General features: G+C 40.0%; 1 protein-coding gene across 1 annotated transcript; it reads right to left on the reverse strand.

The window, feature by feature from the left end:
- Positions 1 to 920: 920 nt before the first annotated feature.
- LOC110983336 (uncharacterized) lies at positions 921 to 7,644 on the reverse strand. The gene is made up of 2 exons (XM_022242527.2): positions 7,372 to 7,644; positions 921 to 7,013 (listed from the first exon to the last, which is right to left on the reverse strand). Exons 1-2 carry the CDS (start codon positions 7,399 to 7,401, stop codon positions 5,604 to 5,606), a joined length of 1,440 nt encoding a protein of 479 aa, XP_022098219.2. The 5' UTR covers positions 7,402 to 7,644; the 3' UTR covers positions 921 to 5,603.
- Between the last annotated feature and the right edge of the window lie 12,492 nt (positions 7,645 to 20,136).

Below are 20,136 nucleotides of genomic sequence, written 5' to 3' on the forward strand. Positions count from 1 at the left end.
TTTGAAACACAAAACAAATTATATATGCTCTCAAGCGGTAAGAGTAATTTTCAAGACACAGACAGGAATGTCTGTCAAAGCATGAACTGATCCGTAACCTGACAATTTCGTGTTGCAATTTTACCTTTTCAAGAGGACGACTTGTGCACAAAGAGGATTTGTATAGGTTGTATGAAACAGCTGATTTTTCGGTATCAGACTGATTATTTTATATTACTTGGCTTTGCGTAATACGGGACAGAACATTCACTATATTAGTTATTTTTCCACTTCCAGTCCTTGTTGATCACCGCGTGTTGTTTTCACGACTTTATGTCATCCCATGTCTTTTCAAAAAGTTTCGCTGGATGATAGAGTGAAATTACATTTCTGGGAATTAAAAATGGTTTGTATTGTTTTTAAACAAAATCTGGTCAGAGTGGTTCCCTTAATTGTTTGCAACAATGGCAAATCCTTTAAGGATAGAAGGACAGAGGTCATGAAAAAACAAACTGTATACTGTATCATGATTATTACCTGTCAGAAAAGTAATACTTGAACTGAATTTGTCACAGGTCTTTATAAAAATCTGATATTAAACCATACGCGATTAAACTGCAATTTCCAGCATGGTAACTTGCAAAGAAAGCCGTTTGACGGTATATAACCACGTCAAAGGTTTCAGAAGTTTCCCTTTGCATGGCCCCAGAGCCCGGCGCCGATATCTTGGCGCGAGCCTCCGAGGACAGCAGCTGTTACCTATAACCCACGGCATCTTGTGGCTCGATGCTTCCACCAGACCCCCGTCACCTTCTCCTTTTCCCTCGCATCCATCCCTCCTTGATTAATATAAACAATCGCCACAGGAACAACCACTGGAGAACACAGTGAACTACACCGGAGAAACATGACGACGAATAAATCACAAAATACATACAAAGTATGAGCAGCACGGATCTTTGTCTTTATTACAAAAAAATCTTCTTTTCACGATTTACCACCTTTTATTCGTAGTGCATATTCAGCTATCGTAAGGATTTTTGGCTTCCTAGCTGCGTTACATGATTTCAATGCGTTGTCTTTCAACGATTAAAAACGTTATTTTCCAATTTCACGATGGTAATAGCATTTTACTCAGACACGAGTCACCGATACATTTTACAAGCTTCTTCGTTATACCTGTAATTAATATGACATGTAATAAACTTAAAGGTAATATTACAGTAAACATGCAACAGTTTCACGGTCGCATTAATTAAAAGTCCAAGGTTGGCATGATAAAGCAAAAAGTTCACTTGTATATTACAGCAGCTGTGCATTTATTTAACGGCTGTTTCCCGCTGTGTCTGTCTACTTGTCAAATCCAAAGGCTCGTACATCAGAGCTTAAAACTGAAATGTCGCGCATCCACAGCGAGCTTCCAGAGCCCTCGCGCGGTTCGCCAAAGGGATTTTACATGGGGCCGTCCTATCACGTTCGATAATTTTTGGAAGAATGATTCTCAACTGAAACCACCCAAGTAAGACTCATGCTGGAATTTTACCTTTTGCGTTCCTCAAGTAATATTTAGAGAAGTCACCTGGAGATGGGTAAAAAACGAATTCCGTTAACGACCTTTCACTTCCAGTAATTATTCCTAGGCTTCCTTATTCATGGACGTTTGTTTACATTTTCCATGCTTACGTGAAAACGAAATTATACGTTGCAAAAATTTATCCACCTGCGGTCAATGAGTTATCTATAGATTCAGTCAAGTTGACCGGACGCAGTTCTTGTCATCAAAGGCTAAATTAAACTTTAGAGTCTTTTGTAAACACAGATTATTCCTTTAAGTTTATGGCCTCATAAATCATAGAATGCTTAAATTGAATATCTTGATCTGTTTTTGTTTTGGCTTTTACCGAAAGATTACCATACAATATCGTTTTGTAACTGTTCATCAGCCTGCGAGAAGCTCGAATTGCAATGCTCTTTACGTATATTAGATTTTTGGAAGTGCTAGGCCAATTTTTGGCAGGGTATATCTCTTGTAGCTCAGGTAATATTTCAGTTTCTGTAAATTGCCATACAAGCAAATATTTGACAGAGGCCCTTTTGTGAGCTACATATTAAGAAGTAACTGAACAAAAATGATGGCTTGGTTTTCAAATTTGTACAAGTAATTTTTCCGATCTAAGAGTTCCAGAAGCGTGCCATTAGAGATCAACTTTCAGTCACTTTTGCCCGTACCAGTTTGTCATTCCTATAATTCCTCGTCATCAAGGTAAATGGGCTCGGTGATACGTTGATGGTCAGGTCAGTCACAAGTCGTATTTCGTCGAATGTCAGTGAGGCTGCTGTTGTCAACCGAACCCTGTCAAACTAGACTGTGGACACAGTCATTTCACTCTTTAGCTTGTATTCCCCAAAAAAGATGAAATTTATCGTCGCTAGCACTGTTTGTCTCTCTTATTAATGTCTACGTCAAAGTCAGTCAGGTTGCATCAGTAAAATGCGTACGTTCCGTCTGTTTAAGAGTTTTCAAGTGTCAGCTTTTGTTGTCATGTCTGTCGTCCGATTGAAGTGATTCACCCACAAGTTGCCAAATTATACACGTTTCCCCAATGGTGTGTAAGCTTCCTCCATTCATTATAGTTAGCATATCCGAGCACTGCAAGGCACTCAGCAATTTTGGATTGTTAAAGTTACAAGGGTCAATTTGATGGCTCAATCGTTTGGGAAATTGTATCACGCTAAGTGAAATAATGTTAGTATCAAGTAATAGCTTTTGCAAGTAATTTTACAAGTATTTTTGTTAGTCAGTTCGCGATTTCTTTTCGCATTTTGCATGTTTAGTCACTACCTTTAAGACACATGGCATACGAATGTACATTGCAACAGTTTGAAATATTACGTGCTAGGGAGCTGCTTTATGACATATTTTTTACACAGTAGTAGTTATCCTACATCATATCTTGTACATTCTTTTAAACATTTACATAAAGGTTTCTTGATGCGCTATGTAACACCCGAGATGATGACGTGTCGTGCATGAGGTTTACGTCTCAATTAACAAGAAAAATCAAAATGGGCAGTTGATACTGTTACATTGTTGCCCTTGTCATGACATCGTCTGAAATCCCTCCTTAATGATACCGCTCATACAAGCAAGCATTGTAGTCGCCCTTTCAATCTTATGTGTTCTTGGCTGTCTCCCTCCGCTGAACCTATAGGCCTATTTTGTCAGGGCTTGTGAGCGGACCACAATGCAGCACACGGCCTTGTTTAAGAGTATTACTGAGACGATTGTGAATCCATCCTTGGCATTTCGTTTTGCTCTCTCGGCCTTTTCGTGACCTGGCCTTTGCCGAAGGATCTCGTAATGAAATAATCCCATGGTCCCCTCTTTTGTGTGTGGATGCAAAATTCCAAATTCAATTTAGGGTTGGATTCAAGAGAATGTCAACAAAACAGAGTTTGTTCTGAGAGTGTCTCCCACATGCAGTATCCATTTGTGACTGTTTGTTTAGAATTCCCTGCTCCGCTTCAATTTTAAGCGCATTAGGACAAACCACCATGTGGAAAGGTATGTGTTGGCTGGAGTATGAATAAATTGTTGCATGTTGAGGGTCGCAGCCTTATGCAGCCTTGGCTCCTACCTTATTTACTTGAAATAAATAGGAAACGATTGATAGGCTCAGGTTTTTTGTGTCTACAAACTTCAAATTTTTGTCAGAAGGAAAGACTGCGAGAAACCTCTACTTTCCTAGACAGGATGAATTATGGCTAGACATACGCCGTGGTAACGGCACATAGTTGACATTATTCTTAAAAGCCCACAGAAAAGTCAAATAAATGGTCACCACTTCATGCGCGAGTCTCACTCGTTCTTTCCTTTTCTGTAATGTTCGATTACGGTACCAAAATAACAGTACATACATTACTTGTTTCATGAACTTCAAGAAGCGTTGAACGGTGCGTATTTTCTACAAATTCCATACCAATGCTTTTGAGTTTTGAGTTTTAATTCACAGAGGTGAGGCCATGGGAACCAGCAGGGTTTTACAGAGCAATGATTTTTCAAATGCTGTAGAGAGTCTGATGTGACTGATCAGTCTGTAAGAAGCTTTATGGCTCAGTCGAGGGGAGTCTAATCCCCAGATATTTATCGGCTTAGACTACCTTGATTCAATGATTAGTGATGTTCTTCCCGATTTCTTGCCCTACACAGCATCCTACAATGTTTATTCTGGGGCATATAGCTCATCCATGGAGATGTAAACTGTGTGAGTCCATGAATGTTTGATTTTGAAGCCCTAATGCAAGCCTCTGGTCCCTTATCTCATCCATTTTCACATATAAATCTACATGTATTCTACCTGACGAAAAAGTAGTCTACTAGACAACAGCATCATGACAGTTTATGCTATACATGTATACATAATTACAGAAGTGCTTTTACACCTATTTTTTATTCAATCATTCAAGGTATATTGTGTCGTAAAAGAGCGGAATTCTCTCCGACTCACCAATACCACTTGATATTTTCTTTAATGAGGGAATACCGGGGGACATAAAATTGCTAGCTTATCCTCAATTTTCATTGCACAGGCTAACATGACAAGGGTCCAACGTGTGAATCATAAAAATACCGAGCTTTCACCTCTGTGAAATGAAATGTACCTTTGAATGTTACACAGCACAGAGTATTTAGTCTTAACTGATTTCCAATCATTGGTCTTTTAACATTGCGCTGATGTTTCTATAAAGCAAAGCAAGAACAGTCCGGTACAATTTGACTGGACAGGGGAAATGTCTGAATGCAGCACAGGATGTGTAGGCTCCGCAGATTTTGAGTGTTCAGACAAATTCGTTATGTGGTTAGCTATTTGCGCACAGCATAGATCATGCCGAAACAGATAATATAGACCCAGTGTATAATATAGTGTATGATGTAGATAGTGTTATCCTTCTTTTTCAAAGTCAAATTAATATACAACGGTCATCACGCGCCTCGGTTAATTCACTTGTGCTGTGTAAAAGACAGCAAAAACTTTTACGGACACGGACCATTTCACGCTGCTTCGGCCAACAGATAAAAGTTCAGCGCCATGTTTTTGTTTTCATTATGAACCATACAGTCAGTGCTAATTTTTAAAACCTATTTAAAAATGTAAAGCATTTCCTGCACTAAGCAGGGCGCTGGGACCACGGGTAATATTTCTATAGTTTTAGTTTGTAATAGTTTCTATAGGAGTAACATGAATATGGCACCTTTTCCCCAAAAAGCTTTGCCCTTCATCTTATTAGGTGAAGAGCGACAGTCTGGCCTCATGAAACAAAAAAATAACCATGTGTTGTTTTCTCTCAAAATGAATACACGTACTAAAATTTGTAACAGTCGTCAATCTTATTGTGGCACATACAGAATCGATTACCCCCTTTAGTTTGTTTGGCTCTTTTCTATATCTAACAAGTATACAAAATTAGGTGTTACTTACAAGACATAGAAGGAGATGCCAAGTGTTAATTAATTAACAGACAACATGGTCATTTGAAAAGGGTAAAAGGATTACATGAATATTTAAAATGCTTTAGCCTCAGTGGAATTTTAACTTACCAATGGGATGGGATCAACATTTACCCTAGCGTCGCAGTAACTTACGAACTTCTCGTATGCAGTCATTTCGGAACTGCCGGTTGGCTAGTACATAGATAAAAGGGTTAACCGCGTTATTGATGAATAAGAAATGAGATGCAGTATTGAACACTAGTGACAGTGTATCAAGTGTTGTTTGATAAGTACCGTTTGGTAGTGTATTGTTTGACAGTGTGTTGTTTGACAGTGTGTTGTTTGACAGTATGTTGTTTGATAGTGTGTTGTTTGATAGTGTGTTGTTTGATAGTGTGTCATTTATGGGTACATGTACATGTATATGGGTGAGAATATGATGCACGCTCAATGAAGACACGCACATATATGGGACCCAGGTGACAAAAAACACAATGGTAGTCAGGAGAAGCATTCTTGTCGTCTTATGCTGCATCCTTGCTGCAACGGTCTTTGAGGGCTTCCCTCGCCCACTTGGCCTTCTGTGTCTTCCCGTCGATCCCGTCCTCTCCGGGAAGTTGCTGCTTGCTGGAATCTGCGAGCAGTTTGGAACGGCTAGGTTCCTACCCGCCGTGCTCGATATCGGCATTTGAAAAGCGGGGGAATAAGTAGGGTTCGCCACTGAGCTGCAGGGGGGAGTTAGTCTTGAGTCCAGAAAATCCCCAGCCTGCGCTTCACTGTTGCTCAGACTCTGGTAAGCAATGGACCTCTTGTCCTCGCTCACGCAAGAAATTTCCAAGTCAGCCGTTGGGTTGGTTGCAGGTGAACACTGGGGTGGAGGAATCTGACAAGGTGCTGATGGCTCTGCACCCTCCTCAACATGATTCCCAGCTGGTGGTGTCCTTGTCTCTGCGACAGAATTAAGTCTTGTGAACTCACGGGACGGTGGCATGGCTGACATTTCCGTCTGACCTGTCATACAGACAGAGCTTTCTGCGGCTGTGGATATCCCAGTGAAACGGCCGCCCCATTTGGTGCGGACTTTGGTACGGAAAAGGACTGCTTTATAAACCTGGACGTAGAACGCTATAACCAGGATGAGAGATATGACATACATGCTAAGACACTCAATGTGCTTGGCTAGACGGACGGACACGGGAGGATGGAAGTACATAAGAATAATCGGTGCTGTCATTGGCAATGATACTATGAAACAGAACAGGGCCAGAAGCTGTGCGCCGCGGTATGACATCAACCTGGTGTGCGGGCGACACACTGCGTCGTAACGGTCAAAAGCAATGGCTGCAGTGAGCAGAGTCGAGTTGCATATTGTGACAAAATTAAGGGGAGAATATAAGAATTCAATCCAAAGCGATTCTGGGGTGTTACGTGCCATAATGAACCCCACATAGAACGGTCGTAACAAGCAGCCTATCAGGTCCGACGATGCAAGTGCCATAATGAATACATTGGTGCTGGTCTTGCGAGTTTTCTTGACAAAAACCTGAAGAATAAGGAAATTGCCCGGAACACCGATCACAAAGATACACAGGTGAAACACAGCAGTTGCTATGAAGAGGTTGTCACTCATGGTAACGGCCGGATTAGTTCTCAGTCAAAAGAAAAGAGTCGGGACAATGGCGCGCGTCCGTCTGTCAGACCTTTGTTCTCAAAATCACGGAGGGGAAGCATCAATAATTACTACAAAAAGCTGGTGACAGAAACTTTCACGTAATCATTACATTGCATCGGTCTATGCAGTTGACGTCGAACAGTTGGTTGCTTACACTGGCTTCATTCCAGTTGGCCACTCCAGAATTAATTCTAACCTTTGTGCAGAGTTTCTATGTACATGTATTTACCTGTCGAGAAGCCGCTGAACTCTCCGTCATAGCCAAACCGGCAATAATGAGCCTGGCCCGCGGTGCTGCTGTCTTTCGTATCCGTACAATGTAATACTGTCTTTGTAGGACTAGGAGCAAGCAAAGGATAGGCCTGATCAGGGTTCGGTGCAGCAGCACTGCCTTCCTGTAGGGATAGTTCTAATACCTTCAACCTCTTTTTCACGAACAGACAGTGATTTCCAATGCTCACCTCCCTGTCACTGAAGTCGGTCTGTGGAGGCGTTCGGTGGCACCGAGGCATCAACCCCAACGCACGCCTCGTGGAAAAGCTGCGCGCGCAATCCGAGCAATTGTTCAGCCATCGTCTCCATCCCGGGGTCGCTCGGCCCCGAGATCAACTCGCGTGATTGATCGCTTCAGAGTCTGGACCTTGTTCAAATTAGCTCTAGACTGACTTACCCAACCTTTGAAACAAGCTCAAACGTGATACCTATAACAAATCGATGGCATTGAGTCGGCGGATTTTTTTCGAGACGGTGTTGCAGAAAGTGTTGATATAAGCGAGAGACATTAGCGCTTAGTTCTTAGGTCTGGCCAGCTGGACCGAATCGAAGCCAATTTCTGTCTCCTTCAAATTGGTATTGGTCAATGGCTGCTTTTGATTTGGGTCTTTTGCACGCACATTGATAGCTCGACCCAATTACATCGTCATGACAATCAGCGGACACAGAGCAGTGGCAATTCGTGTCAAGGAGTGAATTGACATAGGGCCTACGACTAAAACGAGCGAGAAACATGACAACAAAGCAGGTTTATTAAATTGTTCCCATAAATCTGTCTGGTGTGCAAGATCCTTCATTTTCTCCTATGGCTAGAGTACGATATTCCTTCTGATGAAGATAGACTTTTTCTTTGCCACAAGATACGGATTATCATGTATATCCACACCAACATTCCCCATATACATACCCCATTCACCACACCCCCAGCACATCAAAACCCCTCGTGGCCGTGCAATGACAGCTACTGTCTGAGATCACTTCAAAAGAGAATCGTTATTTTTTCCCCCCATGTTTGTTCCAAGCCTTGTAGTTTACCCTCGATGTGCATGCACCGGATTGTAGTTTGAACAGGGAGATGAACGTGTTAAAAGTGCACAGTCTTACACGACCTGTAATCCAGTTAAGGTGTGTGCATTCTCGACGCACCATGGTGGCACTTGGAGCAGGTGTGTTGTGCCATACCAAATCGACCGTAGATCTCGCCCACATCAATAATCTTTCTAATTCTCCGGTCCTGCCAGAAGATTTCCTCTCTGCAACTGTCTAGAGATGACCGCTGTGCAAACCAACTTTCCATTACTCGATCGATGCACAAGGTCTGGTTTCACAGCAAGAAGCCACGGAAGAAAGAGGGAGACATTGCAGTATATTTACTTTCAGGGTATTTTAGCGACTTTCAACTCTCCCAATTTGTACTACACATACTTTAAAACATGGATTATGATGTCCATTAAACCAGAACGATTGACTGAATTATTCACGATTATTTATGGCGACGATAGTATTTTTATCTGCAAAGTTCTCATCAGGTTTTGAAATTTTGAAATCTTTCCAGGTTTTTTGTTTTCTTTTTTGGCACAAAATTTCCGAGAAATTTTTTAACCTTTTACTTGCTAATTTTAATCTCATCAATATCGTTATTACTGACTCAAAACCTAGTACCGGTATACCTGATGTTTTCGCCCAGAAGTTTACTTTCGCAGAATTGGGATGTCGATTGCGAACTTCGGCCAGCAAACGCGGCTGCCTGACAGCTGAAGCAAGACTTGGCCAGGGGCATAGGTCGACCCAGATACTAGCGGAGGAACATGATCTGCTCGTTGTTCTTGCCAAACTGCTCTGACCCGTCTGGAGCAGTGGTTATACTTCTCACCACTTCTACAAGATTACGTGCTGTCAGAAAGAAGCAAGGGCTCACTAATGGTAACGTGCGGCTTCTGAACGCAAACTGTCAGTCGTCGACATGTCATCCTTAAACCTGAGCAAATTACCGTGGTGTACCCGCCTGGTGGACGGGGACTTAAGACGCTTCATACGGCGGGGAAATTGCCCCTCGCTACAAGTACCTGGGGACGGGTGGCCAGATAGAAATAATAGTTCATATGATGTGAAAACGGCATCGCCGTGATCGACAGCACGGCATGCAAACACATCAACTTTAATTGTAACAGGCAGAGTATGAGAGTTGGTGTCTTCTAAATGCGTTATATGTATGAAGTAATCTAGCTCGAATAATGTCTTTTTATGTGTTCATCATATCATGGATGGTTCGCCTTTACATGATTTGTGTTATTTACACATGGGTAATTCCAGAAATTAGGGGTCCAATTTTTTACATGTCACATCTGACATATGATTTTGTAAGTTCAGAACACAGTTTCTAATTTCCAAGAGTGGTGAATTGATACAAAGTACCTTCCAAACAAATAGTAAAAGACTGAAATCAATTCCGGTGATATTTTCGTGTCAAATAACAAAGGTCAGATGTCACTGGGACACAAAAATGTCACACTTTTGGACCCAAAATTTATAGAATGACGCACATGCAAAACCATTTGTTCATGTATTAGATTAATTAATGTTTTACTCTAATATAAGAAATACAGCCCAAAAGCATGCAGTATTAGCATGCCATGAACTGATTTGTATTCGACCCACCTATTATTGAGCCTGAAAGTAACTTGGCGCAGCAAGCTTCCGGAACCCTCGCACGGTCGGCCTCTGGGGATTTTACGTGGCTGTCCTGCACGTATGTTTCAACTTAGATTGTGCACATGCGTACTGAATTGCACAAGCCAGCAAAATGGCGTTTGACTAAGGCCGGTTGATCATAAATAATAGATCAGCATCGCTCTTAGATACAGTCGTTTCCCCCTCATTTCCAAACCAATTAGAATTTAAACACTCAAGGTCCCTTTTGCTAACTTGCAAACGATAAAAATCCATTTTCTGCCAAATTTTTACGCGTCTTTATCACGTACCTCCAAAGTAACAGAGTCAGAATTGGGAAGGGAAGCCACCATTTTAGAGGTTTTTTTTTCAGTTTTGCCAAGTTTTCCCTGACATGTCTCTACTTGTTAATGGTGAGGAAAATCACAAACCCTCTATTGAGTACGTATCACGCAAGAAGGAAACCGTATGAATGAGAACAGTCTCATTTTGTGCCTTTTAGTTGAGCAATTTGATGTGATTGTACGTATAGTGCAATGAATGTAAAAGGCAACTGGTGCGTGTACGTCTTGGCCATGCCCCAAATCCGGACATCTCACTTTTGACCGCTGTCGGACTCAGTGCGGAAATTTGAATCCGCATGAAACACAAACCGCATTTCAGACAAATGGCCCTCGATGTTGATGAAGTGAGCTGACGGACACAAACTTACAATTTCTCAGTCTCCCAAAGAATATCACGGATGTCCGGAGGGAAATTCGACAAGAGTGTGAAAATTGGGCACAACGTGAGGTGAAAAATGAAGAAAATGTGCCCCAATGAAAAACGAAGTGAACAAATAAGCTTTTTTTGATCATACGAGTTATAAGTCTTCCATGTGGCATCAAGTTTATTCGAAGGTAAACCAAAAAGGGCAAAATTGTGAATACTGGATACAAAGTTAGGTGAAAAATTATTTTTTTCCATCATTATCCTTTGTCATAAAATTCACACTTTCCACTTCCTTGATTCTTTTGCGGAGGTCTTTCTTACACAGAAGCTATTCAATATTACCATTAGGAAGATTCATGACAATTTATTCACACACGATGTCTTCAAGGGAAATAGCCTAATATGTCACTATTGCGCATGAGCGAATGCACTTAATGCACGAACAGTCTATGGGGACCAAACGTTCGATACGTTTCGATACTTATGGTAAGAATGATTTCATCCAAGAAACATAGTATTTTGGGAAAGTCACCAGGGAATTGGTGAAAATAGATTTCATTCACTTCCGGCAATATCAGTCTAGTGTACTACCTTTTATGGGCATAATGCCCTTTTCCTACTAACGCAGCAACTTTTGTCCAAATTCAACTTTAAATATCTCAAGTTGGCAACGACGAATATTAAATCCCATTTTTACAACCGTGTTTTAGAACATTTAGTTTGTCTGTAGTCATTTTTTTACACAGCCAGTCAAACTTGTGCACTTGAAACTTTTCGTTAATGCTTTATTCCATATGCTGCAACGTGAAAACGAGATTGTACAACGTTGCAAAGATTTACTTATCTGCAGATAATGAGTTATAGCATGGAGGAAGGACACAGAAGGAGTTTGAACTGCCCTGGCTACAACATCTGGCCAATTACCGCTTTCTGGCATGCCCGGTATGTCAATAGCCAGAGCGCTGCGAATGACAACCATAAGCCCTTAGTACCGTCATTGCCGCATTTTTTCGCTGGTAATCTTCATCCTTAAAATATCGTGTACTGAAGTATAGGAAGTTGAATATTCATGCGATCGTTGGTGCTTGTACGATCTGACAACAACATCAAATTTAATGCTCGCGCAGTTGCTTTTATTAGGCTGTGTACCTGAACGGTTGATATGCAGTTATTGCTCTAATCGAACACTTTCTTCTGGAATTATATTGGGAATAAATAGCCAAGTTGTTGATAAGACTTTGTTTTTTATTTTAATAATTTTTATTAACGGAATTTACACAATATGGTATTTTATGAAATTTCATGATCACTCCTTGTGATGAAACAGCAGGTTTTGTTTTCTGCGAACTTAACTGTACTGTGACTGTCAACATCTTATTGGTCAGTCTTAGCCAAATTCGTACAAAAACTTTAAAAACTGATGTTTTGGAGTGATAAAATAAAATTGCAAACATTGCGTGGATAATGCAAAAGTGCATCAAAATCTTTTTTAAAAATTCACGAAGACAAAAGTAAATCTAACAGATAGACACTTTTCTTTCTATTTCCTGGTCACTACGATAAGTTGTATTTAGTTGCAAAGAAAACAACACAAATTGTATTTAGTTGCAAAGAAAACACCACAAATATTGCTACGATATTACTGGCCCCACTTGTCCAGCTAAGCTGCAGGCAGTAATCAGGCATTTTTGGAATGGCTACTATTGTTCGTCTGACCAGGTGGCGATGATCATCGAGCACTTTAATGTGCCACAGTTGTAACTCCGTTTGTGTCCTTCCTCCATGGTTATACATTCAGTCAAATTTTACTTGACGCAGTTCATGTCAGCAAACGTTAGATTAAACGTTAAAATTTTCCTTAAAAGCAGATTATTGTAGTAAGTTTATTTCCTTATAAATTGCAAAACCCTCAAAATATTTTATTTTGGCTTTTACCGAAAGACTTCTGCAAAGTATAATTCTGTAACTGCTTATCTGTGTACTACACCGATTACTGGACTGATCAGGTAGTTTAGATCTTTGGAAGCGTTTATGAGAGGTCAAGTTTGGCAGGATATTTCTCTTTTAGGTCAGGTAAATTTTCAATTGCTATAAACTGATTTACCAGCAAATATTTAACAAAAGGCCTTTTTTTCCGAGTTAGGTGTTAAGAATTAACTGAACGAAAAAATATTTAAAAATTCTAAACCTTTGCACGTTTCAAGGGTTCCGGAAGAACGCTACCAGGATAAGCTTTCAGGCTCTATTTTAATATGAATTTCACTGAGGTGACCACGGTAACATTACAATAGAATGCGATTTCAAATGCATCTTTGTACCACTTTCAGAATGAAATTTCACCTAATGAAACTGATTTTATCCGTTTCTACGGTAACCGAAAACCTCAGTAATTATGCTTAAATGTAGCTAAGTCTAGATTTGTAATTAGTCTAAAATAAAACAAAAAACTGGAGAGTAAGAACAATGACGTTCCAAGAAAAATATAAATTGCGGATGAAAAAAACCTCTACGACAAGGCTTTTAAAAGGGCCTAATTACAACGATTCTTGGATCCAATTATCGCGTACTCGTACGTCTGCTTAGGGCGTAATCAAAAGGCACTTAAGCTGGAGAGGGAACAGGCATTGGACCGTACCAGCAAACCTAAAGGGACGCAAGTGGTCACATGACCTGCATATTGGCTCCAATTGAGAACAAGACTAATCTTGTAAGGTCAAGAGCAAGATCCCTGAGAGCCAAGTGGCTTTTACAGTGCCATCGGATTTCCGCAGGGGAGTACAATGCAAGGGGGGAATTTTTTGTGATCCTGAGGCGCGATTCACTACAGCCTGTTTATTATTCACGATTGGGCAGCCAGTGAGAAGGAATGTTCCTAAAGGCTAAGACGGTCTGTGGGGAGACGGAGAAGGATTCAAAACAACTAGAACTATAGAATGACTTGAGTCGTGGTGCGAAACACGCCCGATGAGAAATGCTGTGCAGGATTAAAATAGCTGAGATTAAGATCTTAAGAAAATGGTTGGCCTTGTTGAGATCAATGCTAACATGCTTCCTTTATGTTTGTTGGTGATCTGAAGGATCATTAGTATTCTGACCTCAAATAAAACGGGTACTAACTATCCCTATGCTGTCCACGAATCGGGTGCAGGCTTGTACCCAGAACTCGATGTAGTCAATCGCGCATGGAAAAAACAGCAATGCAACCATGCAGTGTTTTAGTGTTATGGAACAACATAAGAGAATAGACTATTTGAGCTCGAGCAATCGATCGTATTCAGTTTCCCTGGTACAAAATGGTGTTTTTATTTGTAAAGTTCCTAAAGAACCACATGAAGTTTTTAAATCCTAATTCAATCATAACTAGGAACACTCCTCTCAGTAGCAAAAAGGTACAATCGCCCATTGATTTATGGTTCCAGTGGACAGGGTTTCTTTACCTCCATACAAAACAGTAGATCACATCTATGCTCCACGCGATACATGACTGTCACCATAGATCTTATGGACGTACTATATAATGTGCTGGTTTGGAATTCGAGAGTTAAATGTAATTAGAGCCCATCTGCAATTGCGAACAATTTCCATGATGATCCACGATACTTGTAAATGTAAACATACAACTGCATTATAGTTGCCAGCCACTGAACATATTGCGAACAAAAACAAACAACTGAACATGATTAGGCAGTCACATGTGAAAGATTTTAAACATTTAAAAACCACCGTCCATTAGAATTAGCAAAGAGCTATACTTTCAAGCATGGCGTTGTGCTCACTAACATTAGAGTACACACTACCCAACTTTTGGCATTGCTTTTTTCTTTTAAGACTTAAGTGGGAATTCGTAAGTTGCCTTTGTCACTGCTCCAATAAGTGAAGTATATTCAGGCTGAATTTCCTTTCAAATGCACCCCGAGTGCATTTCCAATGTAATTCAGGGTTAAAATCGACGAATGTATAATATGACGACAGTTTCAAATTCTGCAGGAAGGAGACGTTACTCCTTTCCTCGGAGCCAAACCACTCTTCTTATTTACACGGCATTTCCAGAGCTTCAAGTAAAACGTTCTCCGGGGAGACGAAGCGAATACCTCACGGCAAGCTTCCCATGGTACACTGGAGATAGGTTGGGCACAATTGCCTCCTTCGTGTAGGTGGCCCAATATAACGAGTTAATTCGACCTCTAGGTCTATGCAGTACTTCAACCCCTGACGCCGCTGTAGGCACTCCTGTTCAACTTCGCACTCTTTGGAGAGAGAGAGAGAATTTTTTTCATTAGCCTTTTCGCACACGTCTCGACCCATCTCTTCCTTATGAGAGGCCATGCCATTTTGTGTACATCAATAAGACAGTGTGCGCTTAATTAGGAGAGGCAGAAACTCCTTCAAGTTTATGAGGACTTGGAACGTGGGCAGTACATGGGCATCTCAGAAGGGCCAAAGGGTGCGCGCCCAAACTTGGAAATAATTTGGAGATTTTCTTGAAAGGGAAACAAGAAAAGGGAAAGAAGCAGAAAGAAGCAATAGGAAAAAGGGTGGAAATCGTCAGTTTTCATGAAAATGCCTGGGAATGGACCTCCTCCACTAATAATTTAGTAGTCTGCTACCTTACTTTACCATCCTTGGAAAGATCTATGTACTCTTCCTGGCCACGCCCACGGGAAAGCATCACTATCGAACTGGTCTAATTTGAATTTGTAATTTTCCTCTAAAGCAACCTGTAGGTCCATGGTGACCAGAAATTTGTTCTACCCCATGCTGGCGCTGCGAATGCAAATGCCCACTTTGAAGAGTTCCCCTGTGAGTGTTTTGTGACGCCAAATTCACATTGAAATTGTGTGTTCATAGTCGCATTCGCATGCATTCGTGAATGAATCGACCTTTGGTTATATCGTCTTTATTTGATGTTTTCAAAACATATGGGGGGACTTTGCATACATACATGTGTCACGATTTCAACAAGTGAATCTAAGGAGCCAAGTGGATAACAACCAAACAATACTACGTTTGCTAAACATTATATTAATCAACGAGTTTTAAGCCATGAATTCCCCAACCATGCTCTGACCTACAGACTTTTCTTTTGCTGGTTGCTATGCATTTTATGGATGCGGCGAGGTTAAACTGGTCGCGATGGAAGTACTCCCGCGCTGGTCTTGGAAAGTTTTTTGCTTCTATTTGCGTTCCTGTAACCGGTGCATTGTTTGAAAATTATATCTGTTTCTGAACTATACGAATGCTTTCGCACACTTTAAGTTTATTCAGTGCATCTGCAGTGTTATTTCACTTTCATGATGTAACTTCATGTGCTTTTAGGGTAAATTGAGTTTGATTTGTATCTGTTAATTTAACCGGTAATTTAAGCATTGTTAATATTATACTTTCAATGTTTCCTCTAGTTAAATTTGCGTGAACGTAATGATTCAAGATTACGTATAATGTCTTAATTTTACTTTGAAACTTCTTTTTGAAATTTAGGTACAATTTGACACACAAACAGCATGACGCGGTGCTGAACATTTTATGTATTACGTATTACATGTAATTTATGATTTGACACGAAGGTCCCAACACGCCCAAACGGTTGAAAACATTGAGGTGTTTGAAAAATAGACTGACTGGGCAGCTTGTGTCAAAGGAATATACCCTCAGTCACAGGGCATGCGTCATTGTAAACATCGAGCTAGAATAATGTTGCCTTAACACCTATTGGTGTGGAAGAGGCCAACTGCACTGCTGATTATGTTTTTGTTGCATGTTTTCTCTCTGAACGCTGCAGTTCTAGTGAGTAATCCTCCTTGTGTCTCTCAGTGCTTACATAGCCACGGAGGTCCCTTTGCTTCGGCTAACCACCCTTGGCCAATCACATCTGGCATTGTCAATAAAAGACACTATTTTATTTTGAAGAAATCGGATATTTGAGGAAAATTAATTCTTTTTAGCTTTTGCGGGGTTATTATTTTATTTGGTAAGTGTTACAATGTAAGATGTTTCATGCAAACAGTACTAAAACGGGTGGCTCCAAGCAGGCTCTTGGTACGTCCATAAACAATAATTTCCTACGCAACTTGATACTTTCTTGACTCATGCTGGTATATTGTGTATCAAATTCTCAGGAAGCATGGTTAATTGCAAGGAGTGTTTAGAAAAATTCGCGACATGTTGATTGTCAAGTGATTTATGCCTGGAGGCTGTAGTAAGTATGAAGATTTCTGATGTAACTTTAAAGATTTAGTTGTATAGATTTGATATGAATTGCATGTGTAGTTCTGAACATTTGCAGCATTTTTCTTAAAAGTAGCCGCCATTGAACTGGCTATTAAAACACAATTTTACGTCAGGAAATTTTTGTTCTAATACAAAGTACAAATTTTTTTCTTCGATTTAAAAATGGTTTTCCGTTTTTTATTTGAAACGGGAAATAAAAATCGAAAAAACATTCGTTTCTCATTTTTCAATGAGAAAAGGAAAACTGAGGAAAAACCGAGGAAGTTGTTTCTAGTTTTTGTGTTGAAAGCGAAAAACAAAATACAAAATTAATATTGTTTTAGCTTTTACTTTTATCCCAATTTTGCTTGACTGCCGTCGTTATTTTGAGGAGGCGTCACGGACGTCTCTGAGTACTGCCCAATATGAATGTTGCTTTTGAGAATGCGAGAAATGTCCTAGTAAATTGCTCTTTCTTTTACTTTAGAAGCAATGAATTCCACGTATTACTCTGGTTCAGCCATGTTTGAATTGGTGGGTTAATTAAAAAGACGTTTCTTATATTACAAAATGAAAGATGGAGCTGTTTTTCATTCTTCAAAGCTTGGATCAATAGAATACGGTGTTTTTCGTTGTCACATTGAAAAAGGAAAAAGAACGTGATTGTCATTTCATGTTTAAATTAAAGACGAGAAACAATTTTTCTCTTTGTTTCAATTTTTTGTTTTTTGATCTTAGATCATCTTGAGAAACGATTCCGTTTTCGACTTTGAACACCATTTTGGTTATTTTGAACATGGGGCAAGTACACCAGCTGTGTGTGTTATCTGTTGCTTTATATGAGGGTGCCACGATCACGTGTCGAGTTGTTATTTTATGACAGGTTCATTATATTTAGTACCCTTTTGCATCCTTAATTAAGCTTTCTATGCTCTTAGTTCTGAGCCTCTCATTACAACGGAAACAGGGTTGCCAATATCGAGTGGGAGTTACATCTGAAAATAAGCGTGACTGTAGCGAGGATGTATCCGGGGACGGGGAATTAGGGCTATGCCTTCCAGCCAAACATGTCAAACAGTGAGAGAAAGAAAATGTTTGGTCTATTTTATTCCCCTTCCTTCAAAAGGGTAAAAAGCCCCAAATGTAGCCTCGCTCCTCGGCAATGCCATAATAGGTTGCCATAAAAAAATGCAATTTTTGTCTCCCCCAATAATAATTAGCCTCCTCGAAAAGTTGGTTCTGGATCTGCCTTTGAGCAGTTGCTTGAAATCGGTTTCGGACACCACGTGTACATCCTATGAGCACGAAACCTGTATAAAAACACCGCTGCAATAACAGCCGACCAAATTATTCATTCGTTACAAGGAAAAAACCAAGAAAAGTGTCGGAGCGAAGATGTTTTTATTGCATTGTAAGGACAGGGCATGAAACTTTAGAGCAGATTGGTTGTTTTCTTTGTTTTCGTTTTAATTTTTTAGCTAGAAAAATTTCCATGTGGGTCTGACAGCTTGAGAATAAACCCAAGATGCCTGGGTCTCTCGCGCTTAAAGTGTAGCTGCAATGATTTTTCTTAGATGCAATTTTTTGCAACTTGGTACTCTTTTTCAATGAATGAAAACTGTTTTACATTTTAAAACACTTCAAATTATCCACGATTTCTAGGACAACTGAGGGCGCTGTTTCTGATGAATCCCAGGGAAGTGCACAGGGTTTTCTTTTAGAATTGTTAAATTCAGAATACACTGACTGAAAACATTTCTGAGAAAGTAATCGATTCTGGCTTCTTGCTATACACGTGCACAACAATGAATCAGCGTGGATGAAAAAGTTTAGTCAGCAAAATCTACAAAATACAGGACTTTTTGTACACAAACCGATGTAACACTGAGGATTGATTCCTGGGATGTCTCACACTTTTGTTCATGAATATGAAAATCTTATTAGCAATAAAGTTGAAATAGTGAAACAAAAGATGAAAATCAGGTCAACTGAGGCTTCTATTAAAATAAATTGATGACAGCTTCCATTTAATGCGTGAGAGTAGACAGCACCGTAGATTCGTAACAATGCAAGAGTGCATGTTGCTCATACAATCGATGGCCAGTTCTTAAGTTTGTCGCGAGGGGAACCTTTTTTTTTTTTTTTTACTTTCCGGCTTATTAAGATGAAAACAATTGAAATCCGTCTGGTTAAAATTGCTACTGCAAAACAAAATCAGGATGATACACTCTTGAGGTTATGCTAAGCAGTGAAAAAGATTACAAACCATAGTTTCTTGGATAATATGAAGGGGAAAAAAGCTCTGGCCAACGGAGGCACAATCCTGGCCAGCATCGGGAACATAATTAGTGGAAGAGTCGACGCTCATTGGAAATACCACCTAATCCAAATAGCCACGAGAACCACCTGCAAATACAACCGTCAGTCTGCAGCATGAACTTCGCGGTCATTCACATCAGTCACGTGATTGCTGCGCTGTTGAACCATGGAGCTTTTAAATAGCTCCATTGTTGAACTCGGTACTTCAAGAAACGTGTATTATCCTAGCCATTTCTGAAGAAGTGAGATGGAACTCAGATAGTATAGGCTCAGGTAGTTACATATCCACACGATGTTCTGGAAACGAACTGTCTGTGACATGAAATTAATTCCAATATACACGGTTTGACCGTATGAAATCAGATAATGGATTCTCCTCTACAGGCTGAATAATTTCAACAAACATCGATTGAGTATTAGGTGGATAAAAGCCATTTCACAAGATAATCTCATTGTCACTGTCCTAGGATCTTCTTTACAATCTCTCTTATACTGTTAATTTGTCCACTATTCCAGGGAAAGTCGAGTGTTGACATTGCCATATCGAGATTGCCCAAATCAGTAGGTATTTAATGTTCGTTCAAATTCCAGTTTAATGTGCTCAGGCCATGCAGAATGTTGAACCGTGAAAAAAAATTATATGAAGCAGTGTTTGTTTTTTGTTTAATGGTTCTTTTTGATGGTTTTTGTTTCATGGTTATTCGAACTTTAATGTATACAGAAGCGGATTGCGGTAAGTCGCGTACGTTTTGTTAATAAGTTTTGATAAATCTTCAAAATTAATAGAATAATTTCACTCACACTTTTAATTGGT

The sequence above is a fragment of the Acanthaster planci genome, linkage group LG15 (genome assembly GCF_054643075.1).
Source record: "Acanthaster planci isolate LZ-2023a linkage group LG15, COTS_SCS, whole genome shotgun sequence".
Lineage (NCBI taxonomy): Eukaryota > Metazoa > Echinodermata > Asteroidea > Valvatida > Acanthasteridae > Acanthaster > Acanthaster planci.